General features: G+C 41.8%; 1 protein-coding gene and 3 non-coding genes across 5 annotated transcripts; all 4 read right to left on the bottom strand.

The window, feature by feature from the left end:
- Window positions 1-264: 264 nt before the first annotated feature.
- On the bottom strand, window positions 265-19,817 carry LOC121301826 (importin subunit beta-1). 2 transcript variants are annotated; one of them, XM_041231445.1, is made up of 22 exons: window positions 19,530-19,817; window positions 18,656-18,714; window positions 16,586-16,768; window positions 15,806-16,006; window positions 15,048-15,200; window positions 13,992-14,051; window positions 13,778-13,867; window positions 13,274-13,384; window positions 12,794-12,895; window positions 11,677-11,901; window positions 10,665-10,856; window positions 10,353-10,483; window positions 9,651-9,798; window positions 9,112-9,183; window positions 6,956-7,100; window positions 6,373-6,455; window positions 5,446-5,553; window positions 4,878-5,021; window positions 4,496-4,601; window positions 4,050-4,164; window positions 3,404-3,571; window positions 265-2,899 (listed from the first exon to the last, which is right to left on the bottom strand). In XM_041231445.1, the coding sequence occupies exons 1-21, from the start codon at window positions 19,567-19,569 to the stop codon at window positions 3,406-3,408; spliced, it is 2,634 nt and encodes an 877-aa protein (XP_041087379.1). In that variant the 5' UTR covers window positions 19,570-19,817; the 3' UTR covers window positions 265-2,899; window positions 3,404-3,405. The 2 variants fall into 2 exon arrangements, with proteins under 2 accessions (XP_041087379.1, XP_041087380.1); XM_041231446.1 differs by having other exon boundaries at window positions 3,410-3,571; window positions 19,530-19,815.
- On the bottom strand, window positions 4,318-4,462 carry LOC121302048. Its single transcript, XR_005947679.1, has one exon. It is a non-coding gene; the product is annotated as a small nucleolar RNA SNORA79 (small nucleolar RNA).
- On the bottom strand, window positions 5,100-5,241 carry LOC121302046. The gene has a single exon (XR_005947677.1). It is a non-coding gene; the product is annotated as a small nucleolar RNA SNORA79 (small nucleolar RNA).
- Window positions 6,540-6,681, bottom strand: LOC121302047. Its single transcript, XR_005947678.1, has one exon. It is a non-coding gene; the product is annotated as a small nucleolar RNA SNORA79 (small nucleolar RNA).
- Window positions 19,818-20,290: the final 473 nt, after the last annotated feature.

Below are 20,290 nucleotides of genomic sequence, written 5' to 3'. Positions count from 1 at the left end.
TTATGTAGAGGGTAATGCAAAATGTTCGGCTGGAGCTCTATTCGTGGAAACTACTTGCGCACGTACCGTTTGGAGTTTGTCACGTCTGTTTTCTCACGCCGGTTTTGCAAAGCACTTTGCAGGTATACAGTTACCCTTACAAAAGCTTTATTTGAATCCCAGCGTTAGTTTGCCCAATATCATTTTAGAAAATAATATTTATGAACGTTAGAAATAATGGCCTTGTGTAAACGAAAGCAATAATAAACAGACGAATGCCAGTGCTTAGTATCTCAGTGTGCTTTATTCTGTTTGCTCTAAAGCCGAACTGCATCACGGACAGACAGAAACAGGTAGCACTGAGGGATGGTCAGAAATCCCCATTGGCAGACGATTATCCCCCGATCCTTAAACTCCCTCAATAAAAGTACAAACTAACCACAAAGGCAAGAACAGTAAACAAAACAAAAAAAAGTATATTTTAAAAATACACATTTTTTAAATATACCTAGGAGTAATCAATCTGATTTGGGAGCTGGACACCAATCCCTATCTTGCCAGTGTGCAAAAAAAAAAAAAAAAAAAAAGACACCTGCGTCCCTCCCTGCAACAGTGGTCACTAACTCTCCACACCGCATTGCATTCACAAGCCAGCTCTGAAAAGCCACACGTCTCATACTCTGTACCGAGACAAAGTGGGCAGATAAGGAGTGCAGGAATGAACTGCTTCCTACATGCTGGTAGAGGCGAGCTTTTAAAACAGCTCACCCCGACCAAAGAGAAGCAGCCTGCTTCTCTAAACAAGGCCACTTCCGCCCTGAAGATCCTAAAACAGACCTTTTATAAAACTGGCTATGCTTCAGAAGTTTTGTTTGTTTGTTTTTTTCGTTTTAAAAGAAACGTAAACCCCAGTTCTCAGATTAAGAAATTAACATCGTTAGTGTTGGAAGAGGGAGATTCACAAGGGGCTCAGAGGAAGTGTACATGAGAGCAATGCGGTATACACCAGCGAAGTCATGATCAAATACACAATTACACCTCAGAAGCGCAGAGCTAACACACAGCCCATTCTAAAAGCCCAGGATGCCCTCTCGAGTAAAATGGATTAGCGCTCAAGGAACGGGGGTTCTGTGCAGTGTACATGCCACGTAGCAACATGATTGTGTCCATTCGGAACCGATGCTGTACAGGGCTAGTGAGTACTTTAACACAGCAATCACCATTCCGTGTAAGAGACAATAGATGTAAGGAAGAGGGGTTCGAAACTAATGAAACTCCCCAATCCCAGCTACCAATGCATTAAAATTAGAGATACTGAAGACAATTCACATTTCATAACCCCGGAATTATTCCTCTTAATAAAGAAAGTGGGACTAGAACCAGCTCTGGCCAAAAGATAGGAAGAGAATTTTTTTATTTTGCAGATTTTATACAATTGCTTTTTTTTTTTTTTTTTTATTAAAAAATAATAATAATTAGTTCCCTGAATACACGGAACTGACCGAAGACACCAGTCTTAAGTTGTCAGGTGTGCCTTTAAAAAAAAAAAAATAATAAAAAAAAATCGATCTCCTCGTGTTGTCTTGACAACCACTCCCAAAACTTTTCATATTAAAAAAAACACACACAACTGGAATAGAATTACATGTTTAAGATTTGTTTAAAAGACCAAACAAAAAAGTGCTGGGGAATGTTAGATAACATTCATTTAATTTTTTTTTCAATGGCAATGGAAAAAAAAAAAAAAAAGCCTAATTGTTTCGCAAAGCTCAGTAAGATTTTTCCTTTTAGCGCAGTTACAGACCAACATCACAATGCATCAATTTTAACACTAAAATCACAGAAATGCCAATGCTGGTTCCAAAAGGGTAAGATTCTTCAGTTTTGTTTTTTTACACCACAAGCCAAAGTATTTCCTGGTTTTTTTCTATTTTTTTCGTATGGTTTAACTCTTTGGCACTATTTGTGTTTGGATTGAGGTTGTGTTAACTGGGGTTATTTCCAAAGTGCTATCTGTCTAATTAAGGGCATTTTGTATAGTGTATTGTTGCTATCATTAGAACACTAATTCACAGTTTGATATTTCTAGACAGGGAAAGAACAGGTTTTCCTTTCCGGTCATTAACATTGCTTTTACCCTTAAAAAGGAAGCTCTGCACATTTGTCAGCAGTTCTCCTAAAGAACATGAAAAGCAACTTCACTTTTTCAATTTCTCTTGTGCTGCCATTAGCTGACGGGACTCAATCATTTTGCCAAACCTATTTGCAAAGATCTGTTTTTGTTTTTAATTTTATATTGGATGTGAAGTGGATACATCCTCACACACACACACACACACACACACACACACACTCTCTCTCTCTCTCTCTCTCTCTCTCAACTGGGACTAACCCTCACAAAGCAGGTCGCAAGGTTTCTCATGCATAAACTGCACAATGGGTTAAAATTACAGAAGCTGGGCCAGAGAATCCAATTGTTTCTTGTGTAAGCTTTCTTGAACTCCAGCAGCAAGTCCCATTTAGAAAAAAAAAAAATCTTCATTTTTTTTTTTATTTAGAAGTTAATATTTTCAAATCCAGGATTTCTATTCAACAAAATCTTCTACAAGACCGGCTTAAATAAAAATGAACCCTCAAGTTTGGCTGTTAATTTCTATAGTTTTGTTTTGAAGATTTTCCTTTTCGTTCTTGAAGTGTTGCCGGTTGCAGCGGTCCAGCGTCGCTCTTTCGGTTGAATTCAGCACTTCGGCCAGCGGACACGCTGCCGAGGCTGTGACGAACGCTGCTGGAATAGTATTCAGAAGGTGGTGTGATTTCAACCCTCACTCACTCTCTCTCACATTCCCAAACACTCATCATCCGTGCACACTCCTCGCTTCAGCTTCCATTTTTGTTTTCTCTCACATTTTTCCAATGAAATCTGAAAAAAAAAAAAAACATTTAATTGCAAAAGTATCATACATGTTTCAGGTCCTCATGGCAACGTTTTGCATTATCTAGAATTATATACACACACGCATTATTATATATCACCTTTTATCTATCATGTAATCAAAATAAACTACAAAATGGTTACAAGTAGTAACAGAAGCCATAACCATTTTTTTCACATTGTAGTTTTCCCTATATATTTAACAAAAAACATGACAAGTGGTATGCAATTCAATGTTAACATAACAGCATTTCAGCAGGATTCATTCAACCAAAACAAAATTAGTTAATTTTATACCAGTGATGCAAAACCTCTGGCCACTGCTATAGATGACAACTGAAGCTGTAACATACTTTCTAAACAATTCCCTCACGTCAATCCTAACTCTTAAATAGGTCAGATTCTAGTGGTATGTAAAGGTTCTGAAACGTGGCTGCTCTCAAAGTACTTTGAGATGTACTGCGTTTCATGAGTGAGGTTAAATAAACACACGTTTACCAAGCCTGATTCTTTAGTTTCCGAAGCTCCTTGGTAGCCCATGTTGCGAGAGTTTTAGTTTTGCTCGTCTTCGATCTCCTCCCCTCAGTTAGCAGTTCATGAATCATAGGCCTCACCTCCACTAACTTCATGACATCTTTACCAAACACTGTGCACAGATCACTGCAGGAAAACAAAACACACACGTTAGGAGTTGTGCTGTGGCGTTACAGAAATATCAAGCCTCAATACTAAACCCTTTCATGCATTCAATATTTTCAAATAGTTTGACTAATATTCAAAATCACTGAAAACATTATTTCCATTTAAATTTTAATTTCCCTATATAAAGACTAGTGCAGCCCCCACCCCCCCATTCGAGGTTACAATGCATGAAAAGATAACAATCTGTGCCAATAAACATCCAGGTATAGGAGGATTTGGCCAACTGCACCGAATAACCCAAGTGACAGAAGACCAAGTATAATGTACAATGACCTAAAATCCTGCTTGCCAGGACTTTCAGCAAAATCGGAGCAGGAAAGCTCATCAGCACCTTTGTAAATGTAAAAAGCTGCCTATTCGCTTGGGTCTGCCCTGGGGTTGAGCTCCACAAAGAAAAATCACCTGAAGTGGCATGCGCTCCCCCCACCCACCTTACCCTATCAGGCCAGCAGCATTAGCCACTACTCCATCCGAGTGATCCTCATCTTCAGCAATGTGGTGAATGAAGGAAAGGATGAACTCTACACGAGGCTGCACCAGCATCACATCCGCTACAGAGGGGGGAGGGGGACAAAAGAAAAAAAAAAGTTGACTTACTACAGAAAATCAACATTAGTAGACAGGTGCTTTTAATACATTAGTAATTTTGAGTTATATAAATACAGGTATCTATCTTTAAGAATGCATCCAATAATTTAACACATTCATGTCTGGTCTTGCAAAATTCAGGGTAGAGATGAACAGTCCCGCTACTTCACAAATCCCCAAGTCAAAAAGACCACAGTATAATCTGCAATGTCCCAAAATCCTGCTTGCCAGGACTCGGAGCAATAGGAGGAACAGTCATCGCTGCTGGATTAAAAAGGAGACTCCAGCACTTACGATGCACATTTTCCTGGTCTCCTTTCAGCCCTTGAACGATGCCCGTGTACGCCTCCAGACACCCCTCCCGCAGTTCATTCAGATAGTCCACCATATCATAGTCCGTCTGCAAAGAGAAAGCCACAGTTCAGCAATGCTAAACTAGACAGATCATGGTTTAGGATTATGTACACCACTGAGCATTTGAATCTGTTCCAGGGATTGAAATGAAACTCCAACTGCATAGCAGTGTGATCCATTCCAGGTTTTAGAGTTTAATATACCACACCTACCCAAGCTTGTTACCTACACAGTGGCTAAATCAAGCTCGTAGTAAAACCTGGAATGGGTGAAACTGCTATGCAATAGGAGTCTTATTTTCTGGTCGGTAAGCTCCTCTCACCTTGTCGACCTGTGCTTGGGAGGCCTGCTGGAGAGTGTCCAGCACAATATCAAGGTACTTCTTGAACTCTCCACCGATTGCCAGGGCAATGTCACCAAACGCAGAGAGAATCTGGGGTTTGACAGACCTGTGCACGTTCTCATTCTGAGAAGAGGAGGGGAAGGAAGATATCAATACTAAACCGACAGCTACCCGGCAAATCGTGTGCAACAACGTAATGGCATTTGTCAGGTCCCGCAAAATTCGAAGTAAAGACAGGCAGCCCCACTGCCTCAGTACCCCAAGTGAAAAGGACCAAGAATAATCTGCGATGACCTAAAATCCTGCTTGCCAGAACTTTGAGCAACAGGAGGAACGGTCATCGGGGTAGACATTTAAAATAGATTATTAATTCATTAGAACACTTAATCCTGCTCTAAAACATTTTGAACAACAAAATGGATAACAGGCCATAATTTACTCCTTAGAATATGCTGTTGTATCTAACGTTTAGAGAGGACCTTGGCTTTTCATCCGATCCAAGGACAGCCTTGTACCCCACTAACAGCACCCAATCACTTTTACCTACCCCCAGGTTTTCCAGCAGTAGTGCCATGATCTCATCACAATGCGGCAAGATATTTGTCATGAGAGCTCTGCACAGATCACAGACTAGCCCCACTGCAGCCAGGCAAACCTGCAGACAAAACAGGAAGATTAAAACAGTGTCTTTAGAAATCAAAAAACATGTGAATAATCTAGTGGATGTGTCATTTTAAAAAACACACTGCATGGTCACAAAGAAAATCAAAAGTAGACTCGCAGACTGAGTAACCCAGAGAATTGAAAACCTACAAAACATGCATTGCAATTTCAAAACTATGTACAGTACATTGTTTTCAAAACAGATTGACTGACATGAAAGCTGTATCTTGCCCAAAGCTCTTGGCAACCCACTGTTGGTTAACCAAGGTTAAATAGTGAAGGCTCTGCTCTAGTAAAGTCATGGCAAATTAACTGAACGCCCATTTTCTCTGAAAAATTGTTCCAGTGTTTACACACATTTTTTATATACATATAGATGTGTATTATATATATATATATATATATATATATATATATATATATATATATATATATATATATATATATATACACACACACACACACACACACACACACACACACATTATATATGCACATATACATACACACACAAACTGAATTGTTCTTGTCAATAGATTTTAATTGCAATCAGACTTCAGCACATTCAAAGTAACCTGCAAATCACCACGCTGTACATGGCAATTAAACTCCTTTACATCACCAGTGTCTGACAGCCAAGTCACAGAAACATCCCCAGAGTCCAAAATCATTCGTTTTATGCATGGTGTTACAAGAGAAAATCCAGCATTGTCAACTGGGGTCTTAACTGAGCTTTGAAAATTAGCCTTTAGTTTAATGCAGAGGCTCTACAAGAAAACTCTTTGAACAGTCCAATTAAAGGGAATCCTACCTGATATTCAGCGTAATTTTTCAGCCCAATACCTAGGAAAGGTTTAAAGGCTTCCATGTATTTCAAGAAATCACTGCCCAACACTGCGAGAGAGAAATAAATGCTATTAGTTGCATTTCCATGTACTTAATACTAATTATGTATCAAAATAAACTGAAATGTATTATATTTGTCAGGTCCCGCAAAATTCGAAGTAAAGACAGGCAGCCCCGCTGCCTCAGTACCCCAAGTGAAAAGGACCAAGAATAATCTGCGATGACCTAAAATCCTGCTTGCCAGAACTTTGAGCAACAGGAGGAACGGTCATCGGGGTAGACATTGTACAAGCCACAAGGGTATAAGTACTACTCTGATATTACACTGCAAACAAGGGGTTCGAGTGATGCAAGATGAAAACGGCACAGTACATAGGGTTAAAAAAAAAATTAAAAAATCACACCCATAACAAAAAAGTGTCTCTACGGAGACGTATAACCAAGGACGTAGAAGCCAAGCCACCCCCCACACCAAAAAAAACAGAAAGATGAAGTTTGCTACCATTCACAAACACAGTGGATTTCAATGGAGGGTTAAGCCTGCTCACCTTCGACAAGCGTGCTGACCGCCATGAGAGCGTCCTCCTGCACTCCCCCGGACCCCGCGGTGCTCTGAAACATTCTCAGCAGAGACGCCATCACCACGTCCGAGATCTGCAGGGCGTCCTGGTGCTGCACCTTGCGCAGAACATTCTGGAACACAAGGGGTGGGGGGGCGGGAATCTCATTAGTGAAAAATGGCAAATCCGTACATTGCAAGGATACGTCTCAAGTCTCTATACCAGGGGTGGCCAATGTTGACCCTTCCACTCCTGGTCTTTGTTCCAACCCTGTTCTAAAACTGTGCAATTGAACCAATTAGCCATCCAGACCCTGAAGTCATTTATTATATAATATGTTGGCTGTTAAAACCTGGAGAAGAACAGCCCTACAGGACCAGGACTGATTGGACACCCCTGCTTTATACAGCAAGATGTAAATTCACAAAAGGAGGCTAACTTTGCAGCCGCTCATTTAATAAGCCATTCTTGTGCATCACTGCAGCTTACTGGCTGCTGTAAGCAGGCAATTGCATTGCTTAGGTCACTGAATAGAGGAAAAAAAAAAAAAAAACAGGCAACGATTGATATGAAATATTAAAACACAAACCGTGCAATGTTTAAACATATGGCAATATGAATCCCCTTTGATTATGCTACTAGAGTGCTCCAACCAAATGAATTCAGATGGGATTTGGCTTCTGCCAGCTGTACTTCAGATACAGCTGTTCAAAATCTGTACCACTGGCAAACTGGTTCTCCATTGCTCTGAAAAAAAATTCCACGTACAGCAAAACAAAGGCATCAATTCCTTCAGTCACAGAAATGAAGGGCAGGGCCGATGGATGTCATTGCAGAGGTTTGCTAGTTAGATGATACTTACAAAAATGTCATAGCCATAAATTGCAGTGGTGTTGCAAGCAGCTGAACAATTCCCTGGTAATCGATCAGAAGCAATTCGCACCTCCCCTCAACTGTCTGATTCATTATGCTCACCTGTGAAACCACAGCCCCACTGCACTACAGGGATGTCACTCGAGTGTCAGCTAGCTGTACATTCAGTAAACCCACACTGAATATTAGTTCAGATTTGTCAAGGCGTTTTACTAAATGATTCTTTCTTCCATTAAGACAAAATGGCTTGCGCAGGAAACCAGCGTTGGCAGAAACTGGGACCAAACTAGCTGCGGTTTACTGAATCCAGACTCTCTTCCTGACTAAAACAAAAAAAAAAGTAAGTTTGTAAATTTAGCAGCTTGGTCCAATTTCTATAGGTTGAAATCAGACGCTGACCGCTGTATAACAAACTATGGAGGCTCATCTGGGAAAAGTTTAAGGGCAGTGCTGAAGAATGGCTCGAGGATAGTGCTGCAACTACATAGGAAACAGTTACATTCATTATTGGACACAATCAAGACTAATAAGCACCTCAATGCAGACCAGTATGATGTTAAAAAGCAGCAGTTATCCAACAAGCACTGGGCACCTCTATAGAAATACGATGGGCATAAATTAAACTGCTCCCTACCCAGGATGTTGCCATCAGGGCAGGCTTGAATCATGTTAGCTGCAGGGCAAAGTTAACATTGTTACAGCTTGTACTAGCACTACATTCAGCAAAATGCGTTTTACACTGTACATAACTCTGCCTGCTGGCAACTACTTATACATTGGTGTAGTTCAAAACTATTTCAGTCTATATCCCAAATGTACAGTTCCTAAATTAGAGAACTAATTGAAGATCTGTAGAAGCACTCTAGTAATTACAAAAATGCAAAGCCAGAACAGTACCATTGCAATGCAAGCACTTGACACACAAAAAAAAAAAAAAGTACATGCCTGGGCAAAGGAATTGTCAGTCTCAGGTTTTATTTTGTAAGTACTGCATCACAAATGCATCAGCGTGGTGCATGATTTCTCCTCATAGACCTGACATCCAGATACAGAACAGGGAATTTCCTTTGGGCTAGAACTGCATTTTTGTTCAGATCTGTTTCTCGCATGTAATTAAACAGAGGTCGTGTTTTTGCAACACAGATAGTGGACTATAAACCAGCAAAGTGTGGGAAGTTTGTGATAAAACAGAAGCATTTCAGTGCTTCTATTTGTGTGAAAACAAACAAACAAAAAACACACCACACATAGATTTGAAACTGCGATCTTACCTGGAGTGTGGCGCAGAGCAAAGACTGCAAATCGTTGAACTGGATTCTGTCTGATGTGCTTTGAATATGAGACTGCAGGAAAAGAAGCAAGATGTAGTATATATTCAATGTAAAAACACACTGCAAAAAGAGGTCTATAAAATCGCAGATTTCACTGCGCTGGTAAAGCTACTTGAATCTAGGCCACTTCTAATCCATTCCAAGCGATCACTAGTTCATTTACATAACTAAGCAATTAAATTTTTTTCTAATCAATTTTCAAAACAGACTAATTGCTTTCTTCAGAGCCAAGAAAATTAACACTGAAAGTAACAAGGGATTTAGTGGACTGGTGTAGTTCCTTGAAGGTTATTGTTTTTGCCCTTTAAAAATGCAGTTATTTATCTAAAAATGGTTTAAAACCAAGAAATAAACCACCAACTGAGCATGACCAACCAGTCAGTGTCTCTTCACTTTTACGAAGTATCATAGCGCATGTGAAGGCGAAGCAACGCTTTTCAGTACTTCGGAAATGATTAAAATCCAGACACTGTCCCTACCTCCATCTGCAGCACTTGCTGCAGCCTCTCCATGATGACTAGAGTAGTTTTCTGTACAGCTGGGTAGCAGTCCTTCGCACTGTTCTTCACAATCTCCATCAGTGCTTCGTACGCCGCACTCCTCAAATTGTTCTGATGTCCATCAGGCCTAAAAAACATTTGGCAAAGTATTTTATATTACACATACCCTTCCTGCTAGCAACTGCTTACACATTTTATGCGCAGCTCAAAACTATTTAGCCTCAGTCTCAAATGTGCAATTCCAACAATTGAAGCAGGGAACTATTTTAAGATCTGTACAAGCACTCCAGCAAATTACAAAACTGAAAAGCCTGAACAGTAACAGTGCAACAAAAGGGCTTGACTAAGACAAACCTGGTCCCTCCTTTTACAAGCATACTAGGCAAAGGAAGTGTCAGTCTCAGATTTATTTATTTTTTTGGTAAGTTCTGCATCACAAATGCATCAGCGTGGTGCATGATTTCTCCTCATAGACCAGACATCAAGATACAGAATGAAGGATTTCCTTTGGGAAAGAATGACATTTTAAAACTTGCAATGTTGTTGGAGAAGTTGCAGACAGGCCAGTCCAGTAACACAAGGTTGAAAGTTTACATACTTGTTTTAATTGGCAGGTGTAACATCTTCAGCAGCCAAGGCACCATGCAAGACGAGGCGGACACACTGCACTATTCCCCATACCTGTCTGTAGTCTCCAGAAGTTTCTGTACAATCAGCTCAAACGAGGAGGATAAGCAGTAAGTAGCCGGCTCTTCCTGATCATCGGCCACATCAGCAGCCTCATACGCAGCTTCTGCCAAGCTGGAGAAAGCCTGGAATAAAATGGGACGGTCAAATTAGAGTAAACACAATCCATTAATCCATTACTTGATTCTTATAGAAAAAAGAATCCGATTTAGCAGACCCCCTAGAAGTGGCTTGTGGAACTGGCCCCTGCTGCGCTGCACAGAGTCCAGTTTTGAAAGGGTGTATCAGGAGAGTCTAGCCTCTTACCCAGCACACGTTGGAGGCCACCCTGGGCTCGGCACCCAGCCCGTCGATCAGACACTGCAGCAGGGGAGCCAGGTAGACCTCGTTGATGGCGGCTTCGGGGAGCAGCTCACAGATTCGGCCCACCGTCCAGGCGGTGGTGTCCCGGACCACCACACTCTGATCCTTCATCAGCTCGATCAGCGTGGGCATGGCCTGCAGAGACGCAGTGAAAAACCCATGCACAGGTTTAAAAAATAAACTCATAAATTAGTAACTATTAAAGTCAAGTAAACAAGTATTTAACCTCTTGGGGCATGACTGTGAAACTGTATGATGTTCCTATAAGGGTTGTCCTTTGTTCATACTGGTCTTTGGTAACTATTCAGAGGTGCAAAGGGTGCAGAGCACACGTGTAAAACTGGCTACAATACAACACGTTCTGGTCCTGATGGGTTACACTGCATAGTGTAATAAGATCAAATACATGATAGTGTATTCATAGGGTACAATTTACAATCCAGTACTCAACACAGTCTCAAGTGCAGGGGGGGGGCGGATGTTAATAACATACGCCTGTCGGTCTCAGATTTTTTTTGGTAGGTTCTGCATCACACAAGTGCATCAGCGTGGTGCATGATTGCTCATCATAGACCAGACGTTCTGTTTAAAACGCCTACAGATTTTGGTTTGATATGCCTCACAGCATGGAGGTTACAATACAAGTTATTGTACATACAGGCTAGTTTGTATGATGTGGAAATATGATCAAATGACCTCTGATAAGATTTAGCTATTCAACACTACTAATCTTTAAGGCACAAGGGACATATGCATCCCACAAACAAATTCTGCTAACTTTCTTATTTTTGCAATAAGTCGGTGCACAAAACAAGATTAATTTACTGACAGGTTGGATCCGATCATCCAAATCATGATTTTCCTTCCTCATAATCCTCCAGTCACTCACATATATTAAAAGCGCTTGAACCACCGCTCAGGTGAGGGGTTCACGGCTCCAGCCCTCGTCGCTCACCTGAATGACGAGCGGTTTGAGCTGGTTGAGCTCCGGCCCCTCGAGGATGGACCCGAAAGCCATGACGGAGGCGTCCCGGTACCTCCAGTCTGGGTGTTTGATGTGCTCCTTTATGAAGGGCAGCACATGGGGCACAACGTCATCCTCGCAGCAGGTCGCCAGCAGCATGAGGCACACGCCCGCCGCCTTACAGGGGTTCCAGTCATCATCGTCATCATTCTCATCCTGCAAACACACACGGCGTTACAGCAGCGCCCGACACACTGCTCACTGAAGAACCCTCATTACATTGAACCTCCTCTTCCAACTTCTACGTTAGTGGATTTTATACATATCATAGTAGCAGCAAATCTTTGATTCGTCACTAAATTCAGAGTCATTTAACTTTAGGGATACTAGTGTATTGCTGTCACACAGCCTTCAAGCACATTTCCTTGTGTATTCATAGGATATCATTTTAAAAACTGCAGGATCTGTACTCAATGCTGACTGAAGTGGGGGGGGGGGGGGGGGGGGGGGGGGGGGGGGAGGGGGGGGGGGGGGGAGTATGCTTTTCGGTCTCAGATTTTTTTTGGTAGGTTCTGCATCACACAAGTGCATCAGCGTGGTGCATGATTTCTCATCATAGACCTTACATTTAAAAACCCCGGAAATGGACTTTGATTCCCAACTTGAGGAGCTGCAGTTTCCACCCTATTAAAAAGCAAATCATACACAAAGCAGCACAGGTTACTGGAGCAGTCCAACACCCCAAAAGAAAAAAACAATACCCTTATCAGTTAGTGTAAATCAATCAATATGAAATGAGGTAATAACACATGCAGCTTGCCTTGCACATAAAAGCAATCAAAGCTTGATTTTTGAAAGCTGTACCTAAAAACGACAATTAACCATTGTATAGGGGACGGGATTAAAACAGAATGCAGAGGCGGCTTGTTTCCGGTTCTGCTTTTATATTGTCAGTTACCATTCTTAACAGTTTAAAAACGCAACTTTACCTTGCACACCTGAATAGATCAAGTACCAGAATTTCAGTTTATCCACAACAGCAGGATGTGGTCATGTTTTGTCAGCCTGCTACAAAACAAAGTAGTCTAACCACAGGCGCTGTCTTTACCTGTTTAGTCAGGGTCTGTGTGAGGATGGGCACCAAGTACTGAAGGGCTCCTTTGGCATAGAATTTGCTGGTGTGCTCTGGGGGCCTTCCTTGCTCAGCTGCCTGGAGAGAAAATAAAAGGTCCAGAGTAAGTCTGCACAGTATTCTAAAAGGCTATAATCCTTTTTTAAAACACCTTTAAAAAAGGACAAACTTGCAAGTTTAATACCTGCTAAATAAAATTAAGAAAGCATTGATTGAGCCCTAAACTATTCTGGCCTATAGCAGTCTCAGCATTTTGGAAGTGGTATGCATCACTAATTGTTCAGCGTGGTGCATGTTCTTTCATCATTGACCACTGAGCAACAGAAAGTTGCAGGAGAATTACACTGGTGTAAATGCAGTGTCACAACACACTTCTTTCCTGGGCCTTAACTGTTGGATAAACCCAATTACAAAAGTATTTGAGATGGACACAAGTTGATCACTAAACTCACTCACCTCGGATGCTTCAATAGCCAAGTCCATCTCCTCATCACACACGTTTGACCAGAACTCAATTCCTTGCAAGGCCACCTCATCAATATCACTCTTCATAGCTTCGATTGTAATCTAAAGAGGAGCAGGAACCAACACCATGTGAGTCCAACACCATGCACCAGTGTTACAACTTAACTAATCTCTTAACCCAACAGGTTTCAAGTCGTGTAACAGTGCAAACAAAAAAAAAACAGGATTTAACACTTAAAACAAATTGATATTGACATAAGCGCTCTGCAACCTTTAAAAAAAAAATCTTCATTTTTATAAGCTTAAAGCAAAAAACTCAAACTGCCTTCAGCAAGTGGGTTAATAATTCAATTTACTGGCTTCAGTCTCAGCTTTGAAATCTTTACTGCATCATCTAAAATCAGCGTGGTGCATGATTTCTCATCATTGACCTCCGAGGCTAAAACTCTTATTGCCAAAGCATTGGTGATTAATGTCACTCTCAGTAGCACTTACTGCAAACAGAGCTGGACCCATGTATGTCTCCATGTACTGATAATACAGGGACATTATCTTCACCAGGTTCTGTAAGGCTGCTACTCGTACCTTTAAAAGAGAAGAGGATTAGCTACAGGATTTAAAAAAGGGCCAAAACACTGCTATTAAGACAATTTAACAGTGGCAAAGTTCAAAGTAAAAATAAAATTAAACAAACAAGCCAGGTACTTACTCTTGTGTCCGGACACTGTGTTGCTTCACAGACTACCTGCATAATAAAGTGTCTCTCGGTCTGAGAAAGGAGAGAGAGAGAGAGAGAGAGAGGCGTCAAACTGATGAACTCTTCCCCTCCCAGAAAAGCAGTTCCTGCTTGCTCTAGAACACTTCTGAATTGTCAAGTCTGATTTTTTTTTTGTTAATTTCTACATCGCACTAATGCATCAGAACGGTGCATGATCTTTCATCACAGAGCAGACGTTTGACTGACAGGTATTCAGTATTGGCATTTTAATTATCTGGTCACACTTGCAGTATAATTATAGGCGTATGAAAAGTCTCAAACTACACACACAATATGTGCCTAACAGTAACAAATTCACCTGTCAAATTAACTTTTGTAAATTACATTTTAGAATCACCATTTCTGGGGAAACCAGATTAATATTGTATTTCCTGCAGTTTAAGACACTGCTTGAATTTTTCATATCCAATTAAAACGGTTTAAATGTTCTTGACAGAAAGCATTTACTCTTGGAATCTTTAAAAGCCAATAAATTAAACACATTTACATAATTTCATTAGCTAGCAAACAGCATTCATTAGTTTCATGAGTCTTCCTAAACCATTAGGCATGCGATTACATTTACCCAAAAGAAATCAGTCTGTGGAAACTATTAACAAGTATCAGTTAAGTCTAATAGACATGAAAGGATAAACATTATAGCATTTTAATAGTTTACATCCTTGACCTGCTTTGGCACCCAGGCAGACAGTTTAGATTAGATGTTGCATATGGTCTTTAAAAGGGGTAAAAGACGAATAAAGGCAGGGCTCCTTCAATATGATCAGACTTCCTTAAGGGTTTGATTTGCACAAATAAGCGATAGCCAAATCTTTATTCTTTATTAACTGAAGCCTTTTAGGAGCATAATTCAATCTATGATGGATTTCCCTTGCATGCTTAAAGCGTCTTTGTACAGCTTTCAAAAACGGCAGATCGGTCTTAATCAATGCTGTGTATCTTGAGTTTCCTCAAGAACACACCAGCGAGAGCCAGGTCAACCTGTACCTCTTTGTCGAAGTTTGCTTTGGTGAACTCCAAGGAATTGAGCAGGGCATTGGTAGCTGCCAGTTTAACGTTGTTGCTGGGCTCCTCTTTCCTCATGCCCTGGATGATGGCCGTCAGGATCTGATTCGCGTTGTCCTGTAGCTGCTCTGGATCCTGAAAACAAAGCAAGCGAGATCTAGGTTTAAGAGCGACCACGCGGAAAGAGAAATTAAGCAGCTTTATACTGCCAGCAGATGCTGGCGCCATCTTCCAATGGCATTTGTTTTTCAGTACTTGGAAGAGTAGGCACGAGATGACAAATGGCTAGCAAATTAAAGAACTGGAACTTGTAATTCTTTAGATACATGTTTGATCTGCTAAAACAGATGCATACAGTTGTCATTAGCCAAGGGATTGAGTTCTTTCAAGATGCTCAGCTTCAGTCTCAGTTACGAAATCTTTACTGCATCAACTACAAAGTCAGCGTGGTGCATGATTTCTCATCATTGACCTGCATAGCTAAACTTATCACTTAAATCATGTTAACACATCTAAATTATTGCTTGCATTTACCCATATGACTGAATTACATTACCAAGGCCAAGCTAACTGGAAATGGACGGTACCGACATTGTAATTTGGCAGATCTAAGGCCACAGCTACAACCTTAAATTCTGCCGATCAGGGTATACAATACAGACCAAGTCTTTTGAGTTTCAAAATAATTGGTATTGCATCCAACTAAAAGTGATGAGAACACCACTGACAGATGCGCTTACAATGTCCTGGCAGATGTATCCAATGGCTTCCAGTGTTGACTCCTTCATGTGTTCAGTGCTGTTGGGGTCTGTGACATTCGCTACGAGCTGGGGAATGAGTTCAGGCCACTGGTTCACTGGGATCTCCGCACAGGCGATGCCAGCCACGCACTGGGAGGCTGAACTGGGCCTGTAAGTTTCTGTGCCCAAGGTTTGCAGCACCTGGAATACAATTAAAAAAAAAAAAAATTCACTGAAAACCTGATATCTGCTTTTATTTTGTGGGGGCACACAGCAGGGTTATAGTGAATTAACTTTAAAATTGTGGAGAATGTATTTAGTGCAATACACATACAAAAGCACTGTGCAGTGTACCCTCATCGCCACTGGGGAAATGAATGCAGCAAAGAGCTAGTCTGCTCCATGTCAGTAATAAAATGAACACTTGACAGCAGACCTGGAGCCAATTACAATCATAGCGATACAATTTTAATTGCAATTACAATGTAACTAATTGGAGCGGAACCTTGACACACCTGCCTAATTTTAATTATACCATTTCATTAGAATGAAACACACTGATTTGTCATATGATCATTACTTTAGAATCACATTAATTCCTTAATATGGCTTCCATTATATCAGTTTTCAGTGATCAGACTCTACTGCGTTCATGAGGAGATATTGCAACGCTGTGTAAATCAAAAACTACCAAAATGCCCTTCAATTTTTCTTTTTTTGAGGATCAATTTTTAGATGAGGTTTGATTCTCTTTGCACAACCTGCAACTGGTTAACTTACATAGTTCTTGACTTCCCTTCGTGCGTTGGCGTCGATGGCAAGCCATCTCTGCTGGTACTGCGTTTTCACATCAGGGTCCTTGGACGTCAGCGAGTTCTTGACCTGTAGGCCTGAGGCAACACGGGCAACCTGGCTGTTTCCTGGGTTTGCAAGCACTTTGGAAAGTTCCACAAGGAAGGTGGGCTAGAAGGAAACAAACAAGTAGCAACTAAGCCTTCAGCAGCTTCTCAACCAGGGTGTCCTCAGCTCACCACACAACAGCGACCCCTGTGGGCTGGCCGGGCACCTGCAGGCTTGCCTGTAAGCTGCCCAGAGCTGCGTTGTCCTCTGACACTGTAGCTCTGGGCTGGCTGCATGGCGTGCCTGCAGAGTGAGCACAAGCGGTCGGCTGACGGCACTCGCTTCGGAGGGCAGCATGTGTTCATCTTTGCGGGGGTGCTAGCGGTAGGCGGAGCCTAAATACAACTGGGCAATCCACATTGGGATAAAAACAGGGTAAAAAATTATTGGCGACCCCTAAATTAAAAGTAATTACTTTCACTGTAAAACAACTGTTGTGCACTACCGCTAAGCCAACCTCAGTCTGACGTGATACAGCAACTGCTAGACAGGCAGAATTACACTAAGCTGCTGCAATTCAACTCTTCACAAAAGGTCACCAAGTGTAATGGAATTCCAGAATTTAACCTTGTACATGAAACCTGCAATAGTTTGAAATGCAAGCAGCTGTACTTGACTCCCTTACAAGAGTACACTGTAAATTAGCTGGAAACTCTGGAAAGGTGGTTTCAGTGTTAGGTCCTTTAACCTAATTCTGAAATGGTGTTAAATACTTTTGAACTAGAATTATTAATCGCTGTGGTCACCAATACCCCACTTGCGCTATGCTGTTATTTTTCAGCATAGCGCTGGTGCCCCGCCCTTGATTAAAATCAAGCCAACTAGTTTGCTACTTAAAAAAACAAAACAAAAAAACACACATTAACATATCTTTTAGAAGTTTGAATGCGATATGGCACAACCTTGCTGTATCTGTGGCCTTTAAGCATCATCTTCCAAAGTTATACATAGTTTATTATATTTCGAATGTGGTTCGCAAAAACAAGGTATTTAAAAACACATTCAACTTTCTGCATTTCTTTTATTATTCTGGTGAATTCGTTTATCATCACACGATATAGCACGGTGCTATGCAGACGCATACCGAGCCTGCATACTCTACCACCTCCGGCGACAATCAAAAAAGCCTATATTTTGCAAAACATTTAGGAGGTGCAATACTATTAAAAGCAAAGAGCCAAAGTAATTTATTCTTCAAAGTCTGTTCTTCCCAACTGTACCCACACGGACACTACCACCCCTCCCCCCAACACGTGTCGCTGAGGGCTGGTGCCCTTTGCCCACGATGCATGCATTACAATGAATCTGACTGAAACCCCAGGGAACACGATGCCACTTTAAGCTGAATTGGCTTGAAACCTGGCTCCAGGAGACCCAGTTTGCGTCAATTTTGCCGTTTCAAACCCCAAGACTCCCCTGGTGTGCCATGCGGAGGCCCTAACCTAGTCTCCTGAAACCAAGCTCCAAGCCCAAAAAACACAAACACACTGTTATAATTATCAATATGCATCAAAGACAAAAAAAAAGACTAACCTTTTAACTTCTGAGGCAGGGGCAGCAGTCGGGCGAGTCTTCCACATGTCTGGTTTACGAAAATGCGTTTCTAACTCAAGATCAATCTGACCACGAACTTACCGGCCGCTACAATCCTGCCGCTGACACCCCCCGTCCCCCCCCCCCCTCCAATGCTGCTGGGTAACGCTCTCCCACGTGGCTGGGGGGGGGGGACACAACCCCGCACCCCAACCCAACATAGCACTGCCCCGCCCTCAACAGGAGCTGCCATTGGACAAAAACCTTCGAAGATGTGCAACCCGGTCTCCTGAAAGACTGCGAGGCGTGTCGATCAAGCGCAATCACCGGCACATGAACGCTAGGTTGCACCGGCATGGCGGGGTTTCAAGCAGGCCTAGTAATGCAACCCCTTGCGTAGCTTCAATAAATACCTACCAGGTTCTCAATCGCTGCCCGCTCCAGAAACTTCTGCGCTGCTTCCAGTTCATTGCGATCTAAAAAGCAAGAACAAAATCCAGCCTTCTCGGTAAATCACAAAAGCGGGGTTTTTTTTTTTTTTGTCTGAAAACCAACCGTTTTGAATACCCCGTTTTATTAGAGGTATTGAATCAACATGTACACTTTGCTTTAGCCCTCACGTGTATTATTAGAAGTGAAGAGAAACAATTAAAACTTGCTGAATTAAATTTAAAAAAAAAACGAAGCAGACTAGGTTATGCAACGCTACTTCTCATGCACACCACTATAAAGCTTCCTTTGTATAATCCTCCACGCGTTTGTCAAATTAAAACACATCAAAATCAAGCACTTTGCAATTAATAAACCAATCGATAGAGAATATAATGTGCGGCAACACACGTCAATATACAGATAATATACACCAGAAACTGAGAAACACCCCAGCGGGTTTGAGCAGGTGCCGCATCTATATCTATCTATCTATATATATAAAGGCTATGCCCGTTCGTCCCCTTTGCAATATTTTAAAAAGTAATTAGGTCGATAATTTAAAACACACACACTTAATCGGGTCAATTGTTAAACACTACAATAAAAATCCTTACAAAACAGAACAGATGAAACTTCGTTTTAAGCACAGTTAATACAATCTCCATTAAAAGCCGGCTGTGTTTCTATTAGAAGTGTTTGGAGACTCCAGGACAGAGAGAGGGAAGAGGAAAGCCAGGCCCGCCGCTCCCTCCCTTTTTTAAACTTTCCAGTCGCGGTTTCGCATCCAAATAACCCCCCTCGGAGCCGGGACCCCCGCTGGGGTAGGAAGGACCCCCCGCTTCCCGAGGTTTTTAATTACCTGGAGAGACGGTTTTCTCGAGGATTGTGATGAGCTCCATCCTGCCCGAGCGGACCCGCCACTGGCTCGACTCAACCCGGATTAGACTCGATTCAAACCAGTACAACCATACAGGGGAAACGAGGCGAGCCGATCCTGCCCGAGTCCCCCAGCGCCGCTGCGGCTGCTACACGGCAGTATTATTCTTCAGCAGCTCTCTCTATCTATCTATCTATTTATTTATCTATCTATTTATTTATTTATATTTATTTATTTTCGCGGAGCGGCGGTTTTTTTTTTTTTTTTGCTCGCTCTCGGGCGGCTCACGGAAAGGAAGGAGCCTCTTCACTCGACAGCGGAAGGATATCACGCCCCTCCCCCCCCCCATGCGGGCGCGCTCTCGCGGCTAACCTCCTTTTCGCCCCGACGCGTGTGCGCGCAGAATCCGCCGCCTCTCCCTATTGGCTGATACGGCAAGCCTTTTTCACATTAAAATTAAAATTCATTATTATTATTTTTTTTTTTTTTGGTATCGGAAATAATTTAATAAATGTTAAAACGACTTGCCATTGGTTGGTCGATTGTAACAATCCTGGGAGGGTAGTGTATTAATAATTCATGCAAACAGAATTCGCAGCTTCATTTTTTGCAGCTGAAACTTACCTTTAGGGAAGGTAAACAAACTGGACAGCCAAGCAGGTCTGCCAGACGGGAAAGCGGTGGAAGGGTGCAGTTAATATGCACGGCAGGACTGTTTTATTATTAACGTGTTGTGTGTAATA

This window comes from Polyodon spathula, chromosome 28, assembly GCF_017654505.1.
Source record: "Polyodon spathula isolate WHYD16114869_AA chromosome 28, ASM1765450v1, whole genome shotgun sequence".
Lineage (NCBI taxonomy): Eukaryota > Metazoa > Chordata > Actinopteri > Acipenseriformes > Polyodontidae > Polyodon > Polyodon spathula.
The sequence above is the reverse complement of the archived record's forward strand: the minus strand, read 5'-3'. Positions and strand labels throughout refer to the sequence as shown.

Bases quoted from the DNA above. Each gene is read 5' to 3' on its own strand.
- LOC121301826 (XM_041231445.1), bottom strand. From the start codon at position 19,569: ATGGAGCTCATCACAATCCTCGAGAAAACCGTCTCTCCAG. The intron at 18,715-19,529 runs GTAATTAAAAAC...CTTGCTTTTTAG, and splicing joins CGAGAAAACCGTCTCTCCAG to ATCGCAATGAACTGGAAGCA. The intron at 3,572-4,049 runs GTAAGGTGGGTG...GTTTTCCTGCAG, and splicing joins AATGCTGCTGGCCTGATAGG to TGATCTGTGCACAGTGTTTG.